The following is a 22,686-nucleotide window of genomic DNA, read 5'->3' on the forward strand; positions in this document are numbered from 1 at the left end:
ACTAAACAAGGTTTGTGATATTGTGAGCAGACTAGATAATCCATAGCATCTCTCTACCATAGTTTTCACCAGTTCAAACTACAATTTCCCCCTAGTCTGGGCCCCAATTCTGTATTTCTGGGACTGAGACAGATGCAATGGAAGCATGCATATGATTGTATCAGCACACTGGGGTTAAAAAAAAATAGCTCTAATTGAATAGCAGTCCCTAGCTGACTCTGCAAAGGGTCCGAGACTGAAAAGAAGCGACATTCACAGGAGCACAGATCTGCAGTCCTGAATGGGAAGCTGGAGGGGTTATCTTTAGCAGCTGGTCTGATGCGCCATGAAAGACATTGTAAAGACAACATAAGCTTTGAGGGTTACCTCCGGAGGAGTTGGAGAGAGCAACTGGGGTGACTGCAAACAGCAACATAGAGTAACAGATTAGTGATAAAACATCGGGCAGGATGTTACATCGTTGGGGGAAAAAGACATTTTAGTAACACAAGCAACACACATGAATCATACAGATTAGAGCTATAGGATCCAGTTCCTTTGGCTAGACAAAGGAAAAAAAGGAAAGAATGAAAGAATGAGAGACTGAAAGAAAGAAAATAATTTCTCAAAATTTTTCTTTGAAAAAAATAGGATGAAATGATTCCCAAAGAAAGTGTCTTCCCAAGCAAGGTACGTGTTCCATGACAGTGTCCTTGTCCTCTCTTCTTCCATGTTCAGGACAGCCCATAAGTTATAGAAATAACATTTTAAAGCTAGAAAGGAGCTTAGAACATAAAAAATAGAATATCAGAATTTTTTTTTTAGGGAGGGAGCTCAATGACCTTATAGGCTAAATCTCACAAAAGCACAAGGAAGTTAAATAACTTGCCCAGGGCCACCTAATTAATATCAGATGGGAATTGAATTCAGCTTCCTCTGACTGTTTTACTGCCCAAGAGCAGGAAAAGAGTTCAGAATACAGATAGATAGATGATAAGTGACAGAATAGATAGATAGATGATAATAGATGATAGATAGATAGATGGATGATAGATAATAGATAGGTGATAGATAGATGCATAGATGATACATAGATGACAGACAGATAAATAGATGGTAAAAAGATGGTAAACAGGTAGATAGATAGATGATAGATGGATAATGACAGATAGACATGCATAGATGATAGAAAAATAGATGGGGGAGTTTTAGAGCTGCAAAGCTCTAAATTCAACATACTCATTTTACAGATTAGAAATGATCTATAAAAGGTCCCATGACTAGTTAGTGGCAGGGCAGGGATTAGAAAACAAGTCTTCTGAAGGCTGATCCAATACTCTTTCTACTATTTTTGTATAATGATACACACTGTGAATTCTGAGCTGAGTCAGAAAGGAGATCCCATATGCTTATGTCTTATCTAATGTAAATCACATGACATCAGTATTGCAAGAAAAGGAGGATTAGCCTCTTGCCAGGATTCATGAACCACTTGATACATCTTTTGAATCTGCAGCTAAATTCTCTTGTCTTTCAAGCCAGGGATTATCTATGGCTTGTTTCCAAGGGGGTACTTCACCTATCACATCACTTGAAAGGGAATACAATTAAAAATAACCAGGTCTCCAGTTGTTCTTTGTGTTATGGAATATTTACCCACTAGGGACTAGTGTGTCAAGATACAAACATTTAAATTTTACTTTTGACATTCATGTCACATGGGAAAGCTGTCCAGGGCATTTAAGTAGTATTTGTACCAAATGGATTAATTAAAAAATCATGAGTGTTAACAAATGGCTAGAACATCAATTCTATCTGCATGCAGTACAGTAAAAAGAACATTGGACTTTAAGTCAGGAGAGCCAGGTTCAAGTTTTGGCTTAGATATAAGCTATGTGATATTAGGTAGGAATCACAGTCTATGTAACATACTATATGTATTTAACATACTACAAATCTTATAAAGTATATCACTTGCAACAAGGCAGCTAGGTGGCACAGTGACTATAACACTGAATTGGAAGTCAAAAAGAACCGGGTAAAAATATAGCCTCAAACACTTCCTAGTTTACTAACTGGGCAAGTCTTTTAACTCTGTCTGCCTCAGTTTCCTCAATTAGAAAAGGGATAATAATAACCTTTAAGTCCCAGGATTAAGGTAAGGATCAAATGACATAGTATATGTAAATAGTATAACTATTTAGAATAATGCCCAGCATATAGCTGGTTTTCATATTTTCTTCCTTTCCTCTTTCCTAAACTCTGTGAGGGAGAAGCCAAATATTATCATTCTTATGTTAAAAATGAAGAAAACAAGGCTGAATGGAGATTAAGTGATTTGTTCAAGGTCATACAGCTTGTAAACAAATTAGACTTTCTGGTAATTAGTCTATTATGCTTTCTACTGTTCTATACGCACTCATTTTTAGTTTGTTTCACCATTTGTGAAATGGGTAATAGATACTTTTGCTTCCTATTTCATAAAGTTATTGTGAGTAAAGTGCTTTGTAAACCTTAAAGTCCTTTAGAAATGAGAGTTATTACTTATATATAGTAGTGATGGGAGTATTTTATTCTTGGTTCCTCATTTCCAACTTTTTTTGGTATCCTATTTAATCCACCTAACCACCTTCAGCTTCTGCACCATAGGATGAGGGACAAATTTGTAAACAAACAGGAGCTTGGATTATTCTGCCCTCACAAGAATGGGCAAATGGGAAATGTGAAGATCCTTGAACTGCCCACTTGACTAGACCAGCCAGGCCCAGCACCATTATTATTGGTGCCTATTAGTATTGGATTTATGAAAGGTTAGGTTCCTGTGGGAGGCTCACTATATTATCTTATTTAATCTTTGTGGACAACTCCCTGAGATAGATGCTACTATTTTTTTTTTGTGGATTAGGAAACTAAGGCTGGTGTCATACAGATAATAAATATCCGGGATAGGATTTCAACACAAGTCCTTCTGATTCCAAATCCAGCTCCCTATTTACTCAGGCATCTAGATGTCTCTGGGCAGAAACACTTCTCTATAACGTAAGATTGGAAGCAAAGACACTAGGGCCCCTGAAAAGAAGGGCAAGTTGGAGTTTAGATCCAGCAGAAAACAGACCTCCACGAGGTTCCTCAGGATGGGAGAAGGGATTTTCTATGTATTCTATTCTATGTATTATATTTGAATAAATATATGATATCTCTAACTCCTTAAAAGTGATATATACATATCTTTGTCCTTTACTATATTCTCTTGTTCTTTACTAATATACCACTGATATGACTGCTGATAAAAGTGACAGTCACACACCATAGACACTATTTCTAGTTTTAGTATATGTAGAAGAATAGAGGTTGAGTTAAGAGATGAGCTTAGTTCACGAGGGCAAGAGCAGAGAGAGGGGGCCAAAAAATAGATTTTAGAGCAGGCAGAGAACCAGCAAACATTCCTGAAGCCTATAAACAGCATCATGGAATTGGGGCTAGCTTCCTGTCCTGCAGTCAATAGTCTTGTTGGGGCTCATTGGAGATTCTGGACTTAAAGAAGATTGAGTAGAGAGGAAATGGTAATAATAGCTAATATTTCTAGGGTGCTTTATTTACAAAGGGCCTTCCAATCATTTACAATTATGTGGTATATGTGTTACCAGTATTATATTTATCATTTAATAGATGAAGAAACTGAAGTTCAGAGAAGTGAATTAACTATTTACATGGCTAGCAAATAATAGAGCTGGAATTTTAATGATAATACTATTATAACTATTAATAATTATTATGATATTTATAGAATGCTTGAGATTTTACAATGCACTTTGAATACATGATCTCATTTAATATTTACAACAACCCTATCAGGTAGTTATTATCATTATCTGCTTTTTACAGATCAAGAAACTGAGGCTGAGAGAATATAAGTGATTAGTTACAGTAAGTGTACATGATGGGATTTGAATCCAGGTTTTTTTTTTTTTAATTCAACTGCACAGTGCTATCTATTGTATCAAAATGCCTCGTATACATTTATGTGTGTATGTATGTATATATACATACATACACACATAAATGTAAAAGTTCTTATGATTTCATATCATACATCAAGCTTAAACAAAACATATTTTCTGGATAATGTGGTATGTGAATACATGTTTGTGAATGAGTGAAAAAAGCACCTTTCATAGTCCAGATATCCCAAAAATTTAAATCAGATTTTCAGACTATTAAATAAGATACAAAATAACAATTTAAACTCAGTGAAGAAAGATAGCACCAAGTAATCCTTAAAAAGAAAGCAGAAGAAAATGGCATTTCATAGAAATATTAAGAAATACATAATGTGTTTTAGGTGCCGTTAGTACAGTGGGATGGCAGATTTTCAAATGAGAAAAGCTTTATGGAAACAGATAATGGAGACAAAGACAGGGACAATGAAAAACAATTTGTGTATAGGAAAATGATACATTCCATGCATCATGAAAATCACTACTCTGTAAGCAGGCAGACCCTGCCAAATGTCAATTTGTTCTGCTCAAACATGACATTAAGAGACAACATTGCTAGGTGGTTAGTTACAAACAAACTCTATTATTGATGGGATCGTGAACAGTCTGATGCTCAAGAGAGTTCAGAATGCTGGGGATCAAAGGCTAACTCATGGTATAGTTGACCATTCTTCTGGTATTGCTGGCTCTGGGCTGGATAGACATAAAGTAAGCCTCTGTCATATAAAGGGAACTTGGATGAGCAAATGTAAATGCAATGAGAACAACGCTTATTCTCTTCTTTGTATTTCTCCCTAGAAACCAGCATAACATATGGCATATTGTATTTAATAAGCATTTAATAAATGTTTGTTAATCATTCTCTGGATAATCTAGTAATCATATTATTATGAAACTACATTGGCTGGGATTCTGTTATGCAACATATGCCTGTATAAGAAGTAAAAAGAGCATTTGAATTAGCTCCTGATCATTTCCTTAAAACCGTCATTGCTTCCTGTGTCCTGTTACATTTTATTAAAATGTCTTTTCCAGAAAAAAACCCACTCAAAATTTTATCGTAGCAAATTTGGTAGCAAAAGCTTTCCAAGTTTATGGAGCACTCAACACGTGAAGGCAGCTTGCTATGAAATGATTATTAAAGAAGGGTGAAGATTCCAGCTTATAGATCAAACTGTTAGTTTTACAGAGACCAAACACCAAGTTCCATAACACCAATAATCAAGGCCACATTTCTAAAAGTCATGCATTGTTCAGTTTCCGTACCTCTCCATAACTATGCCTGTCACCTGAGGAGTAACTGATGTATGGAGAGTAGGAGATCATATCTGGGCGGTCGATGTTATAGATGGCCTTGTTTTTAGGAAGAGCAGCCAAGTCCCTGTAGTCAAGAATCTCATCTCCAAGCTTAGCCTAAGAAAGAGAGGAAAGACCAAAGAGAAGAGGGGAATGATTAAAGCCAAATCAAAAGTAGATAGATATGAGCCAGTTCCCAGAACCAATAAGAACCCAGATGCAGAGTAGCAAGTTAGTAAAGCAGCAAGAGTACAGTGGAAAGCACACTTGGACTCCAGTCAAAAGAGCTGGGCTTGAGTACTATTCCAGCAACTGGTTATCTATGAGCTCCTGAGCAAATCACTTCTCTGATTTTCTTTATCATCTGCAAAAATGGGCATGGCAAGAATCACTGCACCAATATTAAAAGCATTTCAATGAGTTGAGAATTGATCAAAGATCTGAAGGTCACTTTGGTCCAACCTACAGAGCATGAAACTGAAGCCCAGATTGGTGAAGTGATTTGCAAAAGGTAATGCACATATTAAGCAACACGTCAAGAATTAGAACCCAGGATTTCTGACTTTAAATGCCATACTCCTGCCATTTCATTAAGAACCCTCTTCTTTAGAGATAAAAGTGAACTTAAAAGTCCTTCAGCTCAATGGCCTTATATTATTAAAAACTTGAATCTACAACAGCTCTCTTCTCTGAATTTTTAAAGTACTTCTTACCTGTATCTTTTATTTTGACATTTTAATACTATGTTCTTTTATAGCTTAACTGCTTCATGTGGATGTCTTGCTTCCTTGAGGTTCATATTTCCTACTTGTATATTCCCCAGTGCTTAGTTATATCCAAAGCAGGTGGGGAAAATGATAACTATTAATCAAGCATTTTCTTCCTTTTTCTTCTCCCCATTTTCAACTATATTACAGTGGAGTCTGCTACCTGGCAGTCTTTTCTTTTCTTTTCTTTTTAAATAGTATTTTATTTTTTCCAAATACATGCAAAGATAGTTTTCAGCATTCAACCTTGCAAAACCTTGTGTTCCATGTTTTTCTCCCTCCCTCCCTTCTTCTTTCCTTCCACTTGCCCCTAGATAGCAAGTAATCCAATATAAGCTAAACATCAACATTAACCTTTGCAAAATCTTGTGTTTTATATATTTTTCCCTCCTCCCCCAAACATGCAATATAATATAGGTTAAACACATGCAATTCCTCTAAACTTATTTCCATTTCATCACCTGGTATTCTTTTCATAGAGATTGTCAGCCACTCATCGAATATTTCAAGGGAAAAAGTCCTTAAAGTGAACTACGTATTTTCCCAAACAAACTTTTTTGTGGGGTGGAGTAAAGAGAAGACTAACAAATCTCTATGGCAATAAGAGCAAAAATAATAATAATGCTAATATTATCTGTATTTGTGGTTTAAAAAAGGAAAAAACTCTCATGTGGGGGACATTGTTAAGTATACATGAAAGCCTGCTGAGGTGATTCAGGTAAAAACATCATAGTTTAATCACTTGAGATGGAATCCAACTCTCTTGTTTTACGTAAAGGAAATGAAGGAAATAAGTGAAGCATATGCCCAAGGATACACACAGTTCCTGAGGAGAAGAGTTGGAATTTGAATCCAAGGTTTCCAACTCAAAGCTAGTACTTTATATATGAATTTCGTATTTCCATTATATAAAGAAACAAGCTTTGAGAGGATGGAGGATGACACCTCAAGAGAGGTAGAATACTTGCCTTTTCTTTTTAATATTCAGAAACTACATGTCCTGAACATTTGGATAATAAGATGAATATCATGTACTCTTTAGCATTTGTCCTTCATTGGGTGACTTTCAAATTTATTTCCATTTAATGTAGTATTCACTTGGTTGCCAAGGCAACTACCTGAGTCATACTAATAAAGATGAAGGCCATTTGGATAGACTTCCTCTCCCCTCCCCTCATACCCTTCCTTCTAATATTTAAGAAAATATACAATAGTGGATTCTTCCTCATTAGAGGTATTTAAGCAAAATGTGATGACCATTTGCTAGAAAACTTTTGAAAGAGATTATCCCTCAAGTGCTTGTGGGAAGTTAACAGGCTTCTGAAGGATATTTCTCACACTAATATTTTATGTCCTATGTTCTAGGTTAGTCTGAACACTGGCACTTCATGTTGTAAGATTTCTTCCAACCCTTATTGAGTCTTTGTTCTGTGTTCCTTTGATTTTTCCAGCTCTGATATCTTAAGATCCCTTCTGGCTTTCACATATTTAGTGTAGACTCAGAAAATTTTCAGCTGCAGAGAGGTAGTTCAAGACCACAGAAGGTCCCCTCCCTGGCTGAAAGGCTAAGCATTTCCATTTTGTATCATCCATTCTTCTATATCACTATTTGAACATATATAAGTAAACATTTTCTTAGAAGTTTTGACCAGGTAACTAATAGACTATAAGGCAAAGATCATCTCAAATTAGATAAACAGTGAAAACAAAATCAGCCTATCAACTAACTATTTTCATGGATTTTTGCCATTGAACTAACCAGAAATTTGGCGTCATTTAGATTCAAACTAAGTCCTCAGTGTCTTCATGTGATGGAGAATCATAGAAGTGTAAAGTATTAGAGATGGAAGCAACTCTAAAACATAGAATGCCAGCCGTTGGAGGGAACTTTGAACACAGAATGACAGAGTTTAAAAGGACCTTATATCAGAAGATTAGATCTAGATGCTGGCTTAGCCCATAGAAAATAACCTATTAGGATTCATAGTAAATTTAAAATGTAAAGTCGTGGAGTTGAGAGGTCATGTAATATACTCCTTCTTCCATTTTACAAATACAAAACTGACTCAGACAGATTAAATCATTTGTGCAAAGTCATATGACCAATCACTTCTTGGACTAGAACACAGTTTTCCTATCCTCATTTTAGTGCCTTTTCTACCATAAAAATCATATTTCACATGCCTTTTTAATGATTGTTTTTCTCTTTTAATTTTTGGGGGAGGTGGATCTTTTTTGAAGCAACAAATGAGAAATAATCAATTTTACTCACCAACTATAAGCTGAGAGGATCTGATTTTTCTTTATACTTTCTCAACCTATAATCCCCTATAACCCTTTTCTTCTGTTTGTCATCTGATACTCACATAAATCACGCGACTTGGAGATCCTGATGTATTTGAGGCAGGCACAGAAATTATGCTCTCTGAGGAAGTTCTTGTTTCCTAGAGAAGAAAAAGAAATAGAAGAAAACTGAAGACAAATCATTCCAAATGGAAGAACAGGTTAGGGAAAAAAAATCTGTGTAGTTCCTAGAGAAAGCAAACAGAATTACTGGCTCTCCTGTGCCGGCTGGTCAAAAATCTGATCACATTAACTAAGTTTTTACTATGTGTAGAAATAGAAACAAATGACTAGATATATTATTTTAAGAAAGTTATTTTTCCTTGGGAATTTCTTAATTAAAAAATGGGATGTTGGAGTAAATGACAATAAGGTCTCTTCTATCTCATTGTTTTTTATTCTCTAACATTCTATCTTATTGGAATAAGCAAATCTTACATGATTTGAAGGAACCACAGAAATCATATAGTTGAACTTTCTATCTGAATTATATGCTGAAAAATAAGCTGTGCCTAAATATATGCATCAATGAAGAAATCAATATCTCTTGTTGCAGCTCATTTTATTTTGGGATAGTTCTAATTATTAGAAAATATTTTCAATATTTTCATTTTTTTTTACCTACTGGTTCTTGTTTTCTTCTCTGAAGAAAAAGAAATCTCACATGATAATTCCTTTTCTATGTGTTAATCTTTCCATTATTTGAAATCATCAATCTTATTCCCTAAATGTCTTTCTTCTCCAAGATAAACAACTTCAATCTCTCCAATCTATCTTTTTAGGACATGGTTTAGAGAAGCTTCACTATCTTGATCATCCTCCATTGGCTACACTCTGATTTTTCAATGTATTACTTTAAATAGATCCTCAAGAACTGGACTCAATATTTCAGATATGCTCTGATCAGGACATGGAACACCTGGACTGTTGCTTTCCCTATTCTAGACTTCTACTGATATAGTTGAAAAACACATTAGTTTCGTTTCTTTAGCTAATTTATTTTTAGTTTGTAGTCTTCTAAAATTCATAAGATTAAAACAAATCCTAGAAATATTAGAATTCTGTTAACTGTAATGTTGTATGAGGTACAGTCTAAAGCTTTCTCCAGGCCTGACATTCTATATTCTCTGATTTCACTAAAGAGGCCATTTGTCTGAATGTTTCATATAAGATGCTTTCTAAGGGAGAACAGACAAGAAACAAATACCAAGGACTGCTTATCCAGGCTTACTAATGTGTTACTTCACTTATATCCATGAATAATATTCTATCAAGTATCATCAATCTTGTCAAGTCTCATTTTGATAGAGGTTCAGAATCATGAGGACTCCCTTAAATTAAGTGATTCTTTTCTATTTCTGATTGATGGTCAGCCTATCCATGGAAAGCTGTCCTTAGCATCTAACACATTGTTTGGCACCTATTTAACACTTAATAGTGGGTTGACAGGGCATTGCAATGACATTATCTCTACCAACAAAGAGCTTATAGACAAATAGCCACATGAACACTCGCATCTATTGCTATAAAAAGTAGGGTGAGGCTTAGGGAGCCCAAGACAGATCCTGGAAGAAATGTGGTTCCATAAAATTATCCCCAACCTTCTAGGGATAATGAATGCCACACAGCTCTTGGCCTCTAGTCAAACAACTAACTGCCTCAGCTAATTTTTTGTTTATACAGAAGCAATGTTCTATCATTAAAGAGCCCAGAGGGAAATGTCCAGAAGTCTGATTTCAAATACTAACTCTGACACTTCCCCAAATGACTGGGCATTCACTTCTCTGCATGTTCATTATCTATAAAATTGAGATAATAATGTTTGTTCCTTGCCTCACAGGTAGCTGTTTCAAATATTATTATTATGGTAGAAAGCTAACAACAATACAGATCAGGGTGAACTGAGATATGATCAATTACAGTTTAAATTTCCTAACATGGCAACCTCAAATGAATCTCTTTCTTTATAAATAATAGGGTATTCCCCTCCTACTGCCACATACAATATAGCCTCCCCCCAAACTAGAAGATTAGGGTGCAATTGGGGCAGGAAAGCACTAGAATTTAAGTCAAAAGATCTTGATTTGTGTCCTGACACAGACACTTGGAACTTGCAGTCTAGGTCATCATAAAGATATCATCTAATCTCTCTGAGACTTAATTTTCTCATTTATAAAGGGGTGATAATACTTGTACTTGCCTGCCTCACTGCATTGTTGCTAATAATATATTTTTAAACCATAAAGTGTCATAGAAATGTGTGATGAATATAGTTGACTCTCAATCATCTATATCTGCTGGTACAGGTAATAGAAAAATGAGAATAATCTGATTTGTCATCAATGAGAATACTCAGTGGTTCCGATCCCTCAGAGAAGAGCTTCCACCTGCTAAAATGCTATTCAGCTGAGATACAGCCATAGCCCAGTTCCCTGTCATCCATATTTCCTTAATACATGACAAGGTTATGATCTTGGGTCTGCTAGAAGGCATTCAGAAGTTGCATGGCATGGAATAGATACCCACATGAATGTATGATCCATTATGCAAATAACAAAGCGCTGATTGTGTCTGTGAATTGAAGCCATTCCTTCAATATATTGAACAACATGTACTGAGCTGAGGTCACAACATTGCCAAACTGACACCTGAAGCTTATGCCACAACACAGAAAGCTTCATACACAAACCTTTAAGGCATTTTGGGTGGTGATGGGGTAAACCTGATTGCAAATTTGGCTCTGCATCTATAAAGGAAAAAAGAGTAGAAGGAAATGACATTACATTTAAGAGCGGTGTAGTGATACTTCTGCGACTTTTACAAGATGAATTCATATTGTCGCTATGGTGGAAATGTCTCATTGAAGAGGACACTAATTGTACCTAGTATCCCTCAAGCCGGGATGGGAACTGATCCATGTATGTTTGAGGAGTTCATGAATTTCTAGTAGTGACAACAATGCTATCTGAAAAATGTTTCCTAATTCTACTTTAGGCAAACTTTAGATTTGCCAAGCTCTTTCCTCATAGCATTTCTCTGAGGAAGCATAGTATGATAATAACCATTATTTTAAAGAGATAAAATTTTAAAAGACGTAAAATGATTCACCCATGGTCATATAGCTTGGAAATATCAGAATCAGGTTTTCAAACCAGTTCTGATACCAGGTCCAATACTCAATTCAAGATACCATTTTCTTTTCACAATAAGTTCATTTCAGAGAAAAAAAAAACAAACCCAGAAACATTCTCAGGAAACAACTTGTGTATTAATACACAGAAAAATCCAAAGGCAAAAAACACAGTGAAAACATCCAGTTGTTAACCTCTTATCTTTCTACAACCTCCATAATTTACTGTTTCTCATAGAAAGAATGTTGGACTTAGAATAAGAATTAGATTGATATATCTGGGTTCTGACACTTTCAAGCTATATGAACTTGAGAAAATAATTTAAACCTTCCATATTTTAATTTATTAATTTGTGAAATAGAAAATAAATAATTGTACTACTTGTCTTACAAGTTATTGTCAAGAAAATTCTTTGTAATCATTATTGTTTCACAGACATATAAATAACTATTGTAATTTTCCCAGGACAATGTTGAATGTCTCTTTACAAACATCATATTTGTAACAAACTTTTTCCTCAACTGGTCTTTCCTGATGGACACATGAGTAAAAATTATGTACATAATGGCAGAATTTTAAAAAATTTACAAATATGTAAGTTCATTGTATGTGATAACCTTGTGATTTAAACCAAATGTTAAAAGAAAAGTAATGTATCATGCCTTAACAAATTCAGATACACCCTCTCCTTTATCTCTTCTCTTTTCTCCATTCCTCTGCAATCTCCTTTCTTCCTCTTCTCTTTATTTCCCTCCCTTTTCCTTTTGTCCCCTTTCCTCCTCTCTCTTCCTCTCTTTCCCTCTCCTTAATCTCCTTTCTTTTCTCTCCCTCCCCTTTGTTTTAGTTATTGAAGCTGAAAACATTACAAGGCAGATTTTTGCATAAGACACTACAACTTTATTAGATCAATGGGCAATGACAATAAAAAGATGGGTACTCAGGTGATCAATATATCATCAGAGTGAGAACTCAACCTTTCTTTGGCCCAAATATGGGTTGATGAATCTGAAACATTGAAATTGCATTTTCAGTACCAACTACTACATAAAGTTGTCATCATCCAAATGCATGTGTTCCTGTCCAGGATACATCAAAAGTCAGGAAGCACTCTCTATAGTTGTTCACACAGACAAACAAGGGCAGAGTAGCTAAACACTTTGAATATTTTGTCTGCTTAACTAGTCCAGATAATATTGTAATTATCAAATGACATCTTCCTAACTGTTAGTCAAATTCTAAAGGCTTACAATATAATTGAAAAATGCTTACAGGCACAGATAAGCAGCTAGTCCATTAAATCTACCATGAACTGCTATGAGCCTCTTTACTTCCTTATCTATAGCAATAGCACTGGGCTCTTATGCTTTCACATAGTTTAAGTGCTCACAGTCTGATATTGTCCCTAGCCATGGTGCTGATCACTTTTAAAAATAAACAGACTAACCTATTCCTTCTTTAAATCCTGCTCTTATTTTTATTAACTACATCCTCTAGGTATAGAGGCATACTTTTGAATCTAAATGTTTTGCTGGAATAATTCCTAGCCAGGGAATATGTATGGAACTTTTGAAGTTTATTGAAATTATATCACCTATTCCTCACAATTGTCCATTGAGTTAGGTAATACATGTATTATCATCTCTATTTTACAGGGGAGCAACCTGAAGCTCAGAAAGATTGAATTGAATGCTTTGACCATGGTCTTACACCTAGTAAGTTTTTGAAGCAGAATTCAGACACAGGATTACCCTGATTTTTCACGATTTCATATTACTTTTCCAGGGAACAAATTTTCTTATTTGGCTGACTTCTATTGCTACTGAACTTTTAGATTTCATGACAAAGAATAACTTCATTCCATCAGGTTCTGGATCACAGGCTCTGAGAACTACTAGATATCAACGACTTCTGGGCAAGATTCACAACTATACTTTCCACCAGACCCATTTCTAGCCCTTATCTCTACCTCTCAGCCTTTGTGAGGAATTTGAGGAATTAAAAAAAATTGATTCAGGTTTAAGATCCAGTAAAAAGTACTAAAGGCCTCTCCCAACATTTGTATCCAAATAAAATTGGATTATAATGAATAATGGCAATAACAAGAGAGCTAATTGAGGCAATGGGATAGAATATTTTACTTGGAAATGGGAAGCCCTGAATTCAAATCCAGTCTTAGATTCTTATTAACTGTGTGATCTTAGACAATCTCTTCACCTCTTTCTGCCTCAGTTTACTCAATTGTAAAATCAATCTATCTTAGTATTAACTAATGCTGTTGAATGTTGTTGAAATTAACCAAACTTTATTGCCATCCATTATAATAACAAAAACCGTTTCACAAATGAGAGATCCATATGTAAGGCACTTTTGAAACCTCAAGAGTCTATATAATGCTAGCTACAAAGAGTATTATACTTGAAGTTACCTTGTAATAAATTCCTTTTCAAATTTGATAATGTAATATGACTCAACTGGACAAATCTCTTTATCTCTACCTCAGTTTTCTCAACATAAAGGGATCATAATATCAACCAACTCCTAGAGTTTTATGAGGATAATTATATTAGTAAAGTTCTTTGTAGTCCTTAAAGAGTTATATAAATGCTAGCCACTATTATTTCCATTAACAATAACAGCACAGTTTTCTATTGTATTTATGATTTATAAAACACTGCTTGATTATCCCACTTATCCAGGAGATATCTGAAACAGATTTAAAGGTGAAAAGATATCTAAAAGTGGCCTGTGGTAGTTGCAAAAAGTGCAAAACTAGGCTAGGTAATATCTCAAATTACTTTTCTCTTGATGGTGCTAGTAAAAAGAAGAGTAGTATTACTATGTTTATGAATATCATGTTTATTTATTTCAAAAGGGGTTAAGGAAACCATTCCTACTCCCTGCTGATCCTTTCTTAAGTCATTACTCAGCAGTGGGGCTGAAACAGTCACACCAATTCAACATAACCTTTGATAATCAATCTATCTTAGTATTAACTAATGTTTTGAATGTTGTTGAAATTAACCAAACTTTATTGCCATCCCTTAGAATAACAAAAACCATTTCACAAATGAGAGATCCATATGTAAGGCACTTTTGAAACCTCAAGAATCTATATAATGCTAGTTACAAAGAGTATTATACTTGAAGTTATCTTGTAATAAATTCCTTTTCAATTTTGATAAATATGCTGCTTTTGGAGGATGGGGTGACAAATAAGAAGAAAGAGAGGAAGAAGGGGAAAGATAGCATAAAATTGGTTATGTGGTTTTGGGTAAGGATAGGTTAGCAAGAGAAATATTTCACAATAAGGTTGGGGGGAAATCAACAATTTTTATGTAATAGAATATTAAAAAGATTTGTTTAGGGGCTCTGAGTTAAGTGAACTTTAGATTTTCTGGATTTGAAGTTTAGACCTTTATCCACTGTACCATTCTTCCTACCTACCTTCAATCTTTGTATATATGCATGTGCATATGTATAACACATATGTGCATATACAAATGTGTAAATTATAGTCAGTGTTTAAAAGATTTGTGATTTCATTAATATATTTCTTTACTCTAATGTAAACTTTAAACTTTATTAAATATTTCCATGAATTGTCATGTAATACAATGACCAAAAATATAGGAATATATGTACATGCTAAATCATGGTATAAACACGATCTTGAGTTTGATAAGGTCATTCTAGGAGAGCACAAACTCTAGAAAGTTCAGCCCAACCTTATTATGAAGCTGACATTTATTCTGTGAAGTCCAGTTTTAAAAAATGGATAGAGAGGTTCATCATCAGAAGGTTTGCTGAGACTGATCCAATTTGATTCATGATAGAAATTCAAGAAAAGAAGTTAGGGAGTGCTTATGATTAGCACTGGCGGAGAGAATTATATATTGAGAAAATCATCAACAACTGTCAATGAATTTCCAATTTAAGGTTAAAGATATCATCAATTTAACTACAAAGTTATTTTTGGCCACAGCAACTTTTTTTGAGAGACAACTGGGGTTAAGTGACTTGCCCAGGGTCGCACAACTAGTAGTAAGTATTAAGTGTCTTAGACCAGATTTGAATGCAGGTCCTCTTGATTCCAAGGTTGATTCTCTAGCCACTGCACCATCTAGCTGTCCCCACAACACTTCTTAAAGATCATTAACTACAATGAAGAAACATTAAAATCTGCTTATGGAAGAAGTTATGACATTAATGAAATTAGGAATTCCTGAATTGTATATATATATATGTATATATGCATATGTGTGTAGAGAGCTGTCTTTATAGGTAAATAAATACAAATATAAAGCAACTCAATCTTTCAAAGATCTGTGATTCAAATTCTATAGTTACTCTTCTGCCAAAGCAAACTACTCCATCCCTTAACAGAACATTTTAATAGTTATTATGACCAAAAAAATGATTTACCTGATGGCCATTCTTTCTGTGATGAGCCTTTCTGCACTTAGGCTACTCTCATCTGTCATATAGAGAGCAATCCATCTAGAACTTTTACTTTGCTGGCATAAGATTCCCAGGCTTTTGTTCTCATAACACTATGTAGAATAGCCAAGGTGAATTTTTTTTTTACCCCAATCTTTTCCTCTATGAAAACCTGAGCCCTTTAAAGGATCCATGGGAGACTAAAGAAATCAGGTCCTGTTACACACTGGATAAGTGCTGAAAAAGAGCAAGGATGGCATCTATTATGTTCCCAGGGGGGCAGCTGCAAACACAGAGTCTAGGGCTTCCATGAACACAATTCAGATGTCAATTCTTCTTTGTCAGCCTTAGCCATTGGTTCTTAATGCTGTCAGAGGGTAAAAGTTCTCATTATTTAAAAAAAAAATCTTTCAAAGAGCATTTGCTGGTGACAAATTTCCACTCTCACATTTCCCCTTCCCTTCAAGTACAAACTGTCTATAAAGGTCATATAGGGTCTTCTGTAGAATAAATGGCCAGTTTCCTGCCAGCTGGCTTGATTGGAGACTTTATTCATCCAGATATCTTTCTTTGATTTCATTATAGAATTTGAGTTAGAGCAGAAAGAGTGGTTTCCTGATAAGAAAAGCTCACTGGATATTCATGATGACTCAATATTTTCCACTAAAGGAAGCAGGTTTGAGATAAAAGCTTCTGCTATGCTGCATCTTCCTCTAAGAGGGACAAGCTCCAAAAATTATTCCTGGAGATGCATACCAATGGATATTCTCTAAATCTCTCTTGTGTAAAAAGAACAGTACTACACAGATGACAACAACAATAACAATAACAATCACTGCCACTGCCACTGCTACTATTATTACTACTACTACCACTACCATTACCACCACTACTACCACCTATCATTTGTATAATATTTAAAGGTTTAGAAATAATTTATTCCTATTATCTCATTTGATTTTTAATAAAATATAATATTCTCTCTCTTCTCTCTTTTTGTCCCTCGGTCTCTGTCTCTCTCTTTCTCTCTGTATCTCTTTTCTTTCTCTCTTGGTTTCTGCCTCTGTCTCTGTGTGTATATGTCTATATATCTGTCTGTCTCTCTCTTTGTGTGTGTCTCAGTCTATTTCTGTCTGTCTGTCTATCTCTGCCTCTAATTCTCGCTCTCTCTGTCCCTCTCTGTTTGTCTCTCTCTCTCAGTCTCTGTCTCTCTCTCTATTTCTCTCTTTCTCTCTCTCTCTCTATTGTCTGTCTCTGTCTCTGTCTCTGTCTCTCTCTTTTACAGAGGAAACTGAGGCTGAGAAAAGTTAATTCCCTATCCTGCTTTGGCCCTTGATACCTTCTCCTTTTCTTTAATTGGTGAAATCCCTGGCCTGGAAAATTCCTAATATAGTAATAAATATTCTCTCTGATCAGTGAAACAATTAGGTACATAATATACAGCAGTATATAGCTACTTAGTATTTTATGAATCCAAAGGTACAAAGAACTCACTATTTGACGAAACTGTTCAAAAAACTAGAAAGTAGTCTTGCAGAAACTAGACATATACCAACAACTCATCAAGCCATCTGCCAAGATAAACTCAGAAGGGCTGTACATTTCAGACATGAAGATCAATATCACAAGCAAATTCATGGAGTAGGAAAGAAATTCCTTCTTACATCCATGGATATGGAAAGAGTTCATAATAAAATAAGATATAGAGAGATTCACAAGAGAAAATCTGAAAGTTTTTTTTTTCACAAACAAAAACTAAGGCAATTAAAAAAGAAAAGAAAAGCAGAAAAATGAGTGGGGGAGGATCTTTGCAGCAAGTTTCTCTGATAAAATTCTAATTTCTAAAACATACAGGAAATGGAGTCAGAATTAAAAAAAAAATCATTGTCCAATTGATAAATAGCTAAATGATGTGAATAGGTAGTTTTCAGAGGGAGAATCAAAGTTATCAATATTTATATGAAAAGTGTTCTAAACCAACATTAGAATATGACAGAAAAAAGGCAGGGACTTGCCTAATGTTTCCCAAATTTCCTTGGAAACATCTTTAAATGATGGCCTCAAAACAAATTCTAAAGTGGCAGAACCCATAGAAGGATGAGGCAAAACAAATTTTCCAGCCCAAAATAATTTAGATCATCAAGAAAGGTCTATCACACTGGGATGAAAATGGAGTGCACTTCAATATAGGCTTCTTTCCAGAAAACTAGCAATAATACTTGGGGGTGGTTGAATCAGTGGCAATATCAGTGCCCTTTTGAGCTCTTAGCCCATAGAAGGCAAAGGAATTAGACAACTGATCAAAAGATTGTAGGAATCCCTTTCCTAGCACTGGGCACAGGGGCTCTTTTGCATTCTTATATTTGGACCTGGTTGCGGTGCTGGGTGGCAGTTCCAGGGCAAGTAGTACTAATATAGCAGAGCTTATAGCCATAGGAGGATGCGGTCTCTGGTCACAGTTTCGGAGCAGGAAAGAATGCTTTTGGCAGCTCGTAGACCAAAGTACAAGGCAAAAGAGTAGTTAAAAAAAAAAAAAGCTCCACCTTTCCTTCAATGAACCTTAGAAGAACTAAAAACTTACAATCCCAGTTATGAAAATAGTGACACAAAAAACATTGTTTGCTAAGTGCCTCCTTCAGTCTGAGAGCAGAGAACAAATTTAATATAAAGCTAAAAGTCAAGAAATAGACTGGGGAAAATGAGCAAATAACAACAACAACAACAACAACAGATCTTGTGCACAGAAAGTTACTATGGTAAAAGGGAAGAGCAAAACACAAACTCAATCAAATAAAAGAGGTAGAAGAACAAATGAGAAAATAAATGCAGAGATGAAAGACAATTATAAAAAAATAGTCTATAATTAGGTAAAGGAGGCACACAAAAATTATTGAAGAAAATATTTAATTGAAGAAAATATTTGAAAAACAAAAGTGACCAAATTGAAAAAATATACAAAAAAAAAGTGAAGAAAAAAATTCCTTCAAAGGGAGAATTGGACAAATGGAAAAGGAGGTACAAATGCTTGCCGAAGAAATTAATTCTTTAAAAATTAGAATTAGACAAGTGAAAACTAATAATTCCACTATTTATCAAGAAACAATAAAATAAAATCAAATGAATGAAAAAATAGAAGAAAATGTGAAATATCTAATTGGAAAAACATCTCACCTGGAAAACAGATGAGAGATAATTTAAAATTACTGGACTACCTGAAAGCCCTGATAAAAAATTAGTTTAGACACAAACAAGAGGTAGATTGGGCAAATTATCTTATATTAAAGAAGTAGGAGTTTTTACAGTGGAGAGGAAGATGGTGGAGATGGGCAAGATCCCTTGAATGTTACTTTTATTAGAATAGACTCAAAGAGTGAATAACTTACACACTGAATTGGGAATAGAAACCTACCTTACCATAAAGTAAAAAAGGATGGGAAAGGGAAGGGGATGATATAAGGGAGGGAAGACTGGGGAAGATAGTAATTGAAAGTAAATTCTTTTTGAGGATGGACAAGGTGAAAGAAGAGTGAAAGTAGAATAAAAAGGGAAAAAACAGAATGGAGGAAAATGTAATTAGTAATCATAATTGTGAAAAAAATTTACATCAAGCATCTCTGATAAACCTTTCATTTCTCAAATATATAGAAAATTGAGTCAAATTTGTAAAAATAAGAGCCATTCCCAAATTGATAATCAAAAGATATGAACTGGCAGTTTTTAGACAATAATAAAAGTTATCCATAGTCATATGAAAACTGATTTATTGATTAAAGCAATTGAAATTAAAACAGTTCTAAATATCACCCTCACCTATCAGTTGGCTAATATGACAGAAAAGGAAAATGGCAAACATTGGAGATGTGTAGAAATTGAGACATTAATGCATTGTTGGTAGGATTGTGAACTGATTCATCCATTCTGTAGAGCAATTTGGAATGCTCAAAGGGTTCTAAAACTGCACATATCTTTAGACCCATCAATATCACTACTAGATCTACATTCCAAAGAGAATTAAAAATAAAGGAAAGGGACCTCTATGTAGAAAATATTTATAGTAGGTCTTTTAGTGATAGCAAAGAACTGGAAAATGAAAGAATGCCATTAGTTGGGGAATGGCTAACCAAGTTATGGCATATGAGTGTAAATGTAGGTTGATTTTTAAATTTATTTTCTTTTTCTTGTTTTTTGGTCTATATTTTCTTTTATAATATGACTAACATTGAAATGTTTTATATGACCACAATATGATTAATATAGAATTATATTTTGCGTGACTGCACATATACACCATATTAAATTGCTTGCTTTCTCAATGAAGGGGGAGGGAGAGAGAATTTTTTAACTCAAACTTAAAAAAAAAATTAATGTTAAAATTGTTTTATATGTAATTGGGGAAAATAAAATATTAAATAAAAAAATTTCAATAATTAGAAAAATGCAAATTAAAACATTCCTGAAGTACTGTTTCATAACCAAGGCAACTCACTTAAATATTTCTCAACCACAATTTTTTATCTGACTCAATAGTATTTAAGATTCCTTGTAGCTCTAAATCTATGATCCTATGATCTATTAGGCCTAATCAATTCTGAAAAAGAATCCCTCTACAATATCCTCAGCAAGTTTTTATGCATTTCAAAAGAGAAATTCACCTTTCTTACCTTAAGGGGTTGCTCATAGCACTTTTGAGTAACATACTGGTTCCTATATATCCCAACATTATATACTTCATTGACTCAGCCACTCCATTGAGAGTTCAGTCACAGTCAACCATGACATGAACAGTTATAGAAAGCAATCAAGTTTTCAGGAAGCAATTCAAATTTAAATAAAGGGGAAACTCTCTGTTCTTTGATTTCTTATTCTTCATCTATTTCCTAAGCTTGAACATTATCCAAGAATGATTCATCTCAATATTTATGTATACTTTTTTTAATATAAAATATTTTATTACCATGAATATGTATTGGTTCATAAAAATCTTATTCTATATCTAATAATATGTTTGTATGATATTTTAAAAGTTTAAAAAAAACTTCTATTTTATTAAAAGATTTTCTAATGTTACTTTGCATGACTGATTTAAATCCTCTTTAGTTGTGATGGTTATTTTAAACCAATTGTTACACTTTTACAAGTAAAAATTTTATTTAGTTATGAAAATATGTTTAAATTATTGTGACATATGTAAACTGTATCAGATTGCTTGTTGTCTTGGGGAAGAGGGAGATAAGGGAGGGGGGAAAAAAATTGAAATTCAAAGTCTTACAAAAACGAATGTTAAGTTTAGGCTGTCTATTAAAAAATAAAATCTTATTTAATATTTTTTACCTATACTCATTAGGAAAATTAGTATATAATTACCTTTTTTCATGTTTCATTTTTCATATTTTGTAATATTGATTTGTTTCTTCCTCTGAGTTTTGACTGAGTCTGCTGTGTCTATTTTAGTAATTCATATTTTTTTCAATAATCCTCAACTTCTTTCGAATTCTATAATTTGTTAGCATATTGCTGTATGTTAATATTCTCTTAGATTCCTATTGGTGGGCTCTTTGACTTTTAGTAGGCTATGGCTGTTGTATTCAGTTTGAGAAAATAGAACTAATTCAGAGGGAAATTTTTCTCATATTAGAGCTATCCAAAAGTAAAAGTGGCTCTGGCTAAAAAATGTGTCCCCTCTGACAAAACATATTTTGGCACAAACTAGAAGGTCATCAGTTCCTGGAGATGGGTAGACTGAAGTAAGAATTCCTACTTCAAATACTGAAGAAATTCTTTGAATTTCATTCCAACTCTGAGCTTTTAGGATTCTAAAATATTGTCTCTTGGAATGACCTCTGAAAAGGATAATCGTAATGGTAAGATTGATGACCACTCCACAGAAGATCTGGTTGTAGGAACTGAATAAATTTTGTCTGAAGATGAGAGGACAGGGAATGTTATTAGCAAAACATATCAACTGTTTTTATATGCAAGACCAAAGGTACCTTCAGTATGCCCTGGCATATACAACTGCCCCAGGGACACCCTATTTGTCACTGCACATTCCAACAGACATAATGAATATGTTGTTTTTGCTGAGTTTTTTTCTTTTTTATTCTATGTTATAAAAGATATTTTGCTAGAGAGAGGAGAAGAAGAAAAACATTTGAAATGAAGAAGCTTAATAAAATGAAGAATGACTATTAAAGTAAGATTAAAATCAAAATAGAAATAAAATCTCTCTACTAAACAGAGTAAGGTCTTCTGTAATTTGTCTCTTAAAGCACTCCAACAAAAAATGCTCTTTCTTCGGTCTGTACTTCTCCTTGACATTTATTACATTTGGCCTTGCATTGGTGTTTTATTCATGTGTATTCTCTTCTATATTAGTTTGTGAGCTTCTGAAAGGCAAGATCTGGGCCTGCTTTCATTTTTATATCAACAACACTGAGCACAAGACCTTGTACAAAGTAGGGGAATAATAAATGGCTGTTAATAAATGTTAATAAGCTTAGCCTTGGTCTCTACAGCTTCTTTTTCTTTGTTTTTTGTTTTTTTTTTAAACCAGATGTTGTAATGTTTGAACAGATTTAAATGTGTAGAAGATCAGAAAATGAGGAATAGACAACTGTGTTAGATCAAGCTTACTACATTATTTGGCTTCCACAGCCAAGTCATTTAAGGAATACAGACATTAAGAAAAATATCTCAAACTTCCTACAATGAATAAAATGCATATGAGCTCATGAT

At 34.2% G+C, this 22,686-nt stretch overlaps 1 protein-coding gene across 4 annotated transcripts in view; it reads right to left on the bottom strand.

The window, feature by feature from the left end:
• The window catches only part of ABLIM2 (actin binding LIM protein family member 2), a 310,433-nt gene that overhangs the window by 75,885 nt on the left and 211,862 nt on the right, over positions 1 to 22,686 (bottom strand). For 2 of the 4 annotated variants that reach the window (XM_051965980.1, XM_051965981.1), the window contains exons 9-11: positions 11,073 to 11,129; positions 8,407 to 8,484; positions 5,244 to 5,390 (exon numbers count right to left, since the gene is read on the bottom strand). In XM_051965980.1, the coding sequence (XP_051821940.1) occupies positions 5,244 to 5,390; positions 8,407 to 8,484; positions 11,073 to 11,129 (282 nt within the window). Of the gene's footprint in view, positions 1 to 366; positions 400 to 5,243; positions 5,391 to 8,406; positions 8,485 to 11,072; positions 11,130 to 22,686 lie in introns of all 4 variants that reach the window. The other 2 variants (XM_051965979.1, XM_051965982.1) reach the window with 2 other exon arrangements.

Source organism: Antechinus flavipes, chromosome 6, assembly GCF_016432865.1.
Source record: "Antechinus flavipes isolate AdamAnt ecotype Samford, QLD, Australia chromosome 6, AdamAnt_v2, whole genome shotgun sequence".
In the NCBI taxonomy this organism is placed as follows: Eukaryota; Metazoa; Chordata; class Mammalia; order Dasyuromorphia; family Dasyuridae; genus Antechinus; species Antechinus flavipes.